We start from the raw sequence: 7,964 nt of genomic DNA, 5'->3' as shown, positions 1-7,964 counted from the left end.
ATATCAGAATCATGCAAACATAATGTTTAAACTAAAATTCACACTTTTAGCTGATTCTCAATAACAAAACACGTATCCAAGCATATTCATACTTAAATTCACACTTACTGTATTTATTAAATCTTTGAATAAGTTTGATTACTTAGCATATTTTCCTTACTGTTTATTACTGACTTACTTATTTGTAATACTTGTTTTTATACATTGTTTTTCACTGTCTCTTGTTTGGGCGATCCACTATGCTGCTGTAATCCTGTAAATTTCCCAACTGTGGGACTAATAAAGGGAAAGATGTGTTTGGGACTGACTTCCGAGAACAAGAATGTTAACAAACAATGGCTTCAGAAGCGTTGTGTTTGATAATCTTGAGATTGTAAAAGCTATAAAAAATGAAAGACAACATAACTGACCTATTTTTCAAAGTTCCACTGAGCAACACCAACATCATCCCTCTTTACCGTGTTATCAGTTCTGTGCTCCTATTGGTCAACGTGGCAACACGTGGAATCTTTTTGTCAGGACCTCGTGAAGCATCACAGATGCAGTGTCAGTTGTCATGGACTACAAGGCACCCAGCCCCTGAAAAATGCACAAAACCTCTGTATTCTGTTGGCTTCCATAGTAAGTTGCTGAGTAATGGGGTTCTGAGGGGGAGGGGTCACTGATTCTTTACCATGGTCAGGTATAAAAGGAAAGGGTTAAACCAGATAGGCAAGCAGGTCAGCAACAGCACATCTACAGCAACCATGAGCAACACCGACATGAACATGAGGGGCAAGGTAATGTTTTAAAATGTTTTTGTAATAAGCAAAAATGACTGTCACCATATTCACCTCACTGCTTTATTTCTAAACATTACAATTCACTTGTTTTCAGATCACCTTCTACGAGGAGAAGAACTTCCAGGGTCGCTCCTATGAGTGCATGAACGACTGCTCCGACATGTCCTCCTACCTGAACAGGTGTCACTCCTGCAGGGTGGAGAGCGGCTGCTTCATGGTCTACGACCGCCCCAACTACATGGGGAGCCAGTACTTCATGAGGAGGGGCGAGTACGCCGACCACATGAGCATGATGGGCATGAGGGACTGCATCAGGTCTTGCCGTATGATCCCCATGGTAGGTTTAAAACAGACCTTAAAAGTTGATCCTTGAGTGATACCTTTTTATCTCTGAAATAATCAATATTTTTCTCTTGTTTCTACAAAACAGCACAGAGGTCAGTTCAGGATGAAGATCTACGAGAGGGAGAACTTCGGTGGTCAGAGTCACGAGCTGATGGACGACTGTGACCACATCATGGACCGTTACCGCATGAACGAGTGCCAGTCCTGCAACGTGATGGACGGCCACTGGCTGATGTACGAGCAGCCCCAGTACAGAGGCAAGCAGATGTACATGAGGCCCGGAGAGTACAGGAGCTTCAGGGACATGGGCATGAGCGGCATGAGGTTCATGAGCATGAGGCGCATCATGGATTCCTACTACTAAATGTTCACGAAATGTTTCCAAATGCAAATTAAATGAATCATTTCTGCACTTCTTTTTGTCAAGCTTATTGCCCAACTGTCACAACACTGCACTACAGATAATCACAGGTTTGACAATGAAATCAAAATAAACAAGTGAGGCATCTAAATTGTCATATTGTAGATGAGAAGTTAACTAATGGTAGCCACTTAAGAAAGCTAATGTTGGCTAAGGTTTGTTGTTTATGCCTCTTAGCATAAAATTACTTCTCTATTCATGCCTTGTTTTTTTAAATATCAATGGTCAGTTTAAACAGCTACGACTCCAAACGACCTCTTTGGTAAGAAAACGTCCAACCACTGAGCCTAAAATTTGTTTTCGGGCACTGCTAGCGGCAAGTACAAGCCTAATGCTGCGTTCACACCGGTCGCGTTGATTTTTTGACACACTGCAAAAAAGCGTCCAACGCACTGCACAATCGCGTCCAACGCGCCGCCGGTCGTGTTCACATCAAACGCCGCAAAATCTCGTAGCGCCGGAGAGGGGGCGTGGTTTATCGTCCTGGAAGCCGTTCACCTGGCCGCCATTTATTTCCGCTGTCAACCGTGAAAGGAATAAGGACAATTGCTGCTTTGTACGTGTTGTGGAAGTCCCTCAAACATCGGAATGCCAAACGCCGTCATGTCTGGTTCATAATATTGTTCAGAGGAGCTCCGTGGATTGTATCGAGCTGTATTCACTGTGTCTAGCAAGCCACCGGTCGCTGTTTACTACAGCTGTAGGAACACAAAATAAACTGATTTGGCTGTGATTCAACGGCAATAAACCGACAAAAAGGGACTCCGAAATAACTACGTAATGATGCCGATTTGTACTTGTCTTCTCCGACAAAAAGGGACTCCGAAATAACGACGTAATGATGCCGATTTGTAGGTTACTGGTCTTCTCAATGTAGCTCTGATGGATCGGTGCTAGGCTATGCTAACATCGTAGCAGCTCCACCAGCACTCAATAACGTCACGTAGACGTAAATACGGCAGCGTCTATTCATTGTTTGTACCGTATGGTTTACACACACACACACACACATGCATACACATAGTTTGGTCCGGTCTCTGTTGATATGAGGTATCGTAGAGCTCTGGGTGAACACAGACGGCTACAGGATTTATTTCCTGATTCAACAACGGCAGGAAGCCAGTGATGACAGGGGGAGCAACTCAACGCTGATAGGCTATCGCGCCACAGCGGCACGCGATTATGTCGCTGAAGTTGAAAAATTTCAACTCGCGCATTGGCGATTTTGCGGCGTCCAACGCGTCCACCGCACTGCAACACGTCCAACGCGCCGCGCCATCGCAAAATCGCGGCGCGCCAGTCTCATCGCGTCTGTGCATAGACTTTGTATGTAATCTCGACGCGCGTCAAAAAATCAACGCGACCCGTGTGAACACGGCATAAGATTACCATGAAGTGACCTAAAACAGTTAACAGTTGAAGTCAGTTCATTCAAATTAAGGTTAAATGTTCGACTAATTCCGCTATTATGGTGCAGTGTTTTGTTCTGCAATGATGAAGCATTGAGATTTGCTTTGTCGTCAGCACAACACCTTTAGTATTATTAAAATATTCAGGACACTAGTGTTTCTACAGTATTTTGAAGGAACACTGCGGATATTATCAACAACAGCTTTGCGTGTTTGCGTGTATGGTGACCAATGCAGTAAAACTGCCTGTGCCAAAGCACACTGTATATAATCCATCGGGCTTAATAATAATCATCTTCAACCGCCAGAAAGTTTGCCGCGCTTCTCCTCACACAGCGTTGCCAACACCTGCGCAAAAAATACATCAAAACGTGCGGCTGATCGGAAATTGTGTGCTATGTATTATCTAGACAGATTAGCCCAGCGGTTTTCCCGAAAATCGCGAAAAACTGAGCAAAATTTCTCCATTCACTTGAATGGGGTTTTGCCGTGAAGAGAGTTAAAAATAACACTTAACTTTGGGCTATTGACTCGCGATATATTAACGTAGAACAATGATTTGAAGTTTAAAACGTTGACAAAACGCTGGACTTTATTGAGCCAAATGGGCATTTTGATAGCTAGCACAGTTTTCATGATGTCACAGATTAAGTTTCAGAAACATTTTGGGTCCATTTCACATTTTATAATGGGTGTGTATTACACGGAATGTTCAGCGCTAGAGTGATGACATAACTGACCAAAGAGGTCGTTTGGAGTCGTAGCTGTTTAAACTGACGATTGATATTTAAAAAAACAATGCATGAATAGAGAAGTAATTTTATGCTAGGAGGCATAAACAACAAACCTTAGCCAACATTAGCTTTCTTAAGTGGCTACCATTAGTTAACTTGTCATCTACAATATGACAATTTAGATGCCTCACTTGTTTATTTTGATTTCATTGTCAAACCTGTGATTATCTGTAGTGCAGTGTTGTGACAGTTGGGCAATAAGCTTGACAAAAAGAAGTGCAGAAATGATTCATTTAATTTGCATTCGGAAACATTTCGTGAACATTTAGTAGTAGGAATCCATGATGCGCCTCATGCTCATGAACCTCATGCCGCTCATGCCCATGTCCCTGAAGCTCCTGTACTCTCCGGGCCTCATGTACATCTGCTTGCCTCTGTACTGGGGCTGCTCATACATCAGCCAGTGGCCGTCCATCACGTTGCAGGACTGGCACTCGTTCATGCGGTAACGGTCCATGATGTGGTCACAGTCGTCCATCAGCTCGTGACTCTGACCACCGAAGTTCTCCCTCTCGTAGATCTTCATCCTGAACTGACCTCTGTGCTGTTTTGAAGAAACAAGAGAAAAATATTGATTATTTCAGAGATAAAAAGGTATCACTCAGGGATCAACTTTTAAGGTCTGTTTTAAACCTACCATGGGGATCATACGGCAAGACCTGATGCAGTCCCTCATGCCCATCATGCTCATGTGGTCGGCGTACTCGCCCCTCCTCATGAAGTACTGGCTCCCCATGTAGTTGGGGCGGTCGTAGACCATGAAGCAGCCGCTCTCCACCCTGCAGGAGTGACACCTGTTCAGGTAGGAGGACATGTCGGAGCAGTCGTTCATGCACTCATAGGAGCGACCCTGGAAGTTCTTCTCCTCGTAGAAGGTGATCTGAAAACAAGTGAATTGTAATGTTTAGAAATAAAGCAGTGAGGTGAATATGGTGACAGTCATTTTTGCTGATTACAAAAACATTTTTAAACATTACCTTGCCCCTCATGTTCATGTCGGTGTTGCTCATGGTTGCTGTAGATGTGCTGTTGCTGACCTGCTTGCCTATCTGGTTTAACCCTTTCCTTTTATACCTGACCAAGGTAAAGAATCAGTGACCCCTCCCCCTCAGAACCCCATTACTCAGCAACTTACTATGGAAGCCAACAGAATACAGAGGTTTTGTGCATTTTTCAGGGGCTGGGTGCCTTGTAGTCCATGACAACTGACACTGCATCTGTGATGCGTCACGAGGTCCTGACAAAAAGATTCCACGTGTTGCCACGTTGACCAATAGGAGCACAGAACTGATAACACGGTAAAGAGGGATGATGTTGGTGTTGCTCAGTGGAACTTTGAAAAATAGGTCAGTTATGTTGTCTTTCATTTTTTATAGCTTTTACAATCTCAAGATTATCAAACAACGCTTCTGACGCCATTGTTTGTTCACATTCTTGTTCTCGGAAGTCAGTCCCAAACACATCTTTCCCTTTATTAGTCCCACAGTTGGGAAATTTACAGGATTACAGCAGCATAGTGGATCGCCCAAACAAGAGACAGTAAAAAACAATGTATCAAAACAAGTATTACAAATAAGTAAATCAGTAATAAACAGTAAGGAAAATATACTAAGTAATCAAACTTATTCAAAGATTTAATAAATACAGTAAGTGTGAATTTAAGTATGAATGTGCTTGGATACGTGTTTTGATTTTGAGAATCAGCTAAAAGTGTGAATTTTAGTTTAAACATTATGTTTGCATGATTCTGATATTATTGGAGACGTCAACTATCCCATGAGGCACTGTTTAGTGTTCACAAATTTAAACAAATTTAAATGAATATCATATGTTACATTGTCTTGTTTTATAATAATAATAATAATTAGAAAATTCAGCTGCTACTGCCCGGAGACGTCGCAATATATATACACACCAATATTGCCGGTTGTATCGTTGAGGTTTAATTGAGATATTGCTTCTCTCTTTTCTGCATTTTAGATTTATACTCTTGGATTGAATCTTGTGTTCGTGATGGACAGTCCACAAATGGCTCCCGTCATTTCTGTACTGGAGATATACATCTTTGTTTGAGATACATACCTTTGAAAATTACATTTCTGTATTTGTGATGGAAAGACTTGAACTTAACATTTGTTAACATGAACCTCATTCTGAGCTTAATGTTAAGATACAGTTACTCTGTGGGGCTTTTATTTTGAAGCTAAAATAAAACTAAAATTCACACTTTTAGCTGATTCTCAAAAACAAAACACGTATCCAAGCATATTCATACTTAAATTCACACTTACTGTATTTATTAAATCTTTGAATAAGTTTGATTACTTAGCATATTTTCCTTACTGTTTATTACTGACTTACTTATTTGTAATACTTGTTTTTATACATTGTTTTTCACTGTCTCTTGTTTGGGCGATCCACTATGCTGCTGTAATCCTGTAAATTTCCCAACTGTGGGACTAATAAAGGGAAAGATGTGTTTGGGACTGACTTCCGAGAACAAGAATGTGAACAAACAATGGCGTCAGAAGCGTTGTGTTTGATAATCTTGAGATTGTAAAAGCTATAAAAAATGAAAGACAACATAACTGACCTATTTTTCAAAGTTCCACTGAGCAACACCAACATCATCCCTCTTTACCGTGTTATCAGTTCTGTGCTCCTATTGGTCAACGTGGCAACACGTGGAATCTTTTTGTCAGGACCTCGTGAAGCATCACAGATGCAGTGTCAGTTGTCATGGACTACAAGGCACCCAGCCCCTGAAAAATGCACAAAACCTCTGTATTCTGTTGGCTTCCATAGTAAGTTGCTGAGTAATGGGGTTCTGAGGGGGAGGGGTCACTGATTCTTTACCATGGTCAGGTATAAAAGGAAAGGGTTAAACCAGATAGGCAAGCAGGTCAGCAACAGCACATCTACAGCAACCATGAGCAACACCGACATGAACATGAGGGGCAAGGTAATGTTTTAAAATGTTTTTGTAATAAGCAAAAATGACTGTCACCATATTCACCTCACTGCTTTATTTCTAAACATTACAATTCACTTGTTTTCAGATCACCTTCTACGAGGAGAAGAACTTCCAGGGTCGCTCCTATGAGTGCATGAGCGACTGCTCCGACATGTCCTCCTACCTGAACAGGTGTCACTCCTGCAGGGTGGAGAGCGGCTGCTTCATGGTCTACGACCGCCCCAACTACATGGGGAGCCAGTACTTCATGAGGAGGGGCGAGTACGCCGACCACATGAGCATGATGGGCATGAGGGACTGCATCAGGTCTTGCCGTATGATCCCCATGGTAGGTTTAAAACAGACCTTAAAAGTTGATCCTTGAGTGATACCTTTTTATCTCTGAAATAATCAATATTTTTCTCTTGTTTCTACAAAACAGCACAGAGGTCAGTTCAGGATGAAGATCTACGAGAGGGAGAACTTCGGTGGTCAGAGTCACGAGCTGATGGACGACTGTGACCACATCATGGACCGTTACCGCATGAACGAGTGCCAGTCCTGCAACGTGATGGACGGCCACTGGCTGATGTACGAGCAGCCCCAGTACAGAGGCAAGCAGATGTACATGAGGCCCGGAGAGTACAGGAGCTTCAGGGACATGGGCATGAGCGGCATGAGGTTCATGAGCATGAGGCGCATCATGGATTCCTACTACTAAATGTTCACGAAATGTTTCCAAATGCAAATTAAATGAATCATTTCTGCACTTCTTTTTGTCAAGCTTATTGCCCAACTGTCACAACACTGCACTACAGATAATCACAGGTTTGACAATGAAATCAAAATAAACAAGTGAGGCATCTAAATTGTCATATTGTAGATGAGAAGTTAACTAATGGTAGCCACTTAAGAAAGCTAATGTTGGCTAAGGTTTGTTGTTTATGCCTCTTAGCATAAAATTACTTCTCTATTCATGCCTTGTTTTTTTAAATATCAATGGTCAGTTTAAACAGCTACGACTCCAAACGACCTCTTTGGTAAGAAAACGTCCAACCACTGAGCCTAAAATTTGTTTTCGGGCACTGCTAGCGGCAAGTACAAGCCTAATGCTGCGTTCACACCGGTCGCGTTGATTTTTTGACACACTGCAAAAAAGCGTCCAACGCACTGCACAATCGCGTCCAACGCGCCGCCGGTCGTGTTCACATCAAACGCCGCAAAATCTCGTAGCGCCGGAGAGGGGGCGTGGTTTATCGT

The 7,964-nt window shown here is 42.5% G+C and overlaps 3 protein-coding genes across 3 annotated transcripts; 2 read left to right on the top strand and 1 right to left on the bottom strand.

Moving 5' to 3' along the window:
- Window positions 1-746: 746 nt before the first annotated feature.
- Window positions 747-1,491, top strand: LOC306783380 (gamma-crystallin M2-like; the record flags this gene model as incomplete). The annotated part of the gene is made up of 3 exons (XM_079277002.1): window positions 747-779; window positions 877-1,119; window positions 1,213-1,491. 3 exons carry the CDS (start codon window positions 747-749, stop codon window positions 1,489-1,491), a joined length of 555 nt encoding a protein of 184 aa, XP_079133128.1.
- A 2,525-nt stretch (window positions 1,492-4,016) lies between these two features.
- On the bottom strand, window positions 4,017-4,761 carry LOC306783382 (gamma-crystallin M2-like; the record flags this gene model as incomplete). Its single annotated transcript, XM_079277004.1, has 3 exons — window positions 4,017-4,295; window positions 4,389-4,631; window positions 4,729-4,761. The coding sequence occupies 3 exons, from the start codon at window positions 4,759-4,761 to the stop codon at window positions 4,017-4,019; spliced, it is 555 nt and encodes a 184-aa protein (XP_079133130.1).
- A 1,919-nt stretch (window positions 4,762-6,680) lies between these two features.
- Window positions 6,681-7,425, top strand: LOC306783379 (gamma-crystallin M2-like; the record flags this gene model as incomplete). Its single annotated transcript, XM_079277001.1, has 3 exons — window positions 6,681-6,713; window positions 6,811-7,053; window positions 7,147-7,425. The coding sequence occupies 3 exons, from the start codon at window positions 6,681-6,683 to the stop codon at window positions 7,423-7,425; spliced, it is 555 nt and encodes a 184-aa protein (XP_079133127.1).
- Between the last annotated feature and the right edge of the window lie 539 nt (window positions 7,426-7,964).

The sequence above is a fragment of the Melanostigma gelatinosum genome (assembly GCF_949748355.1).
Source record: "Melanostigma gelatinosum genome assembly, chromosome: 10".
Taxonomy (NCBI): Eukaryota; Metazoa; Chordata; class Actinopteri; order Perciformes; family Zoarcidae; genus Melanostigma; species Melanostigma gelatinosum.
This window is presented reverse-complemented; position numbering and strand designations above follow the sequence as displayed.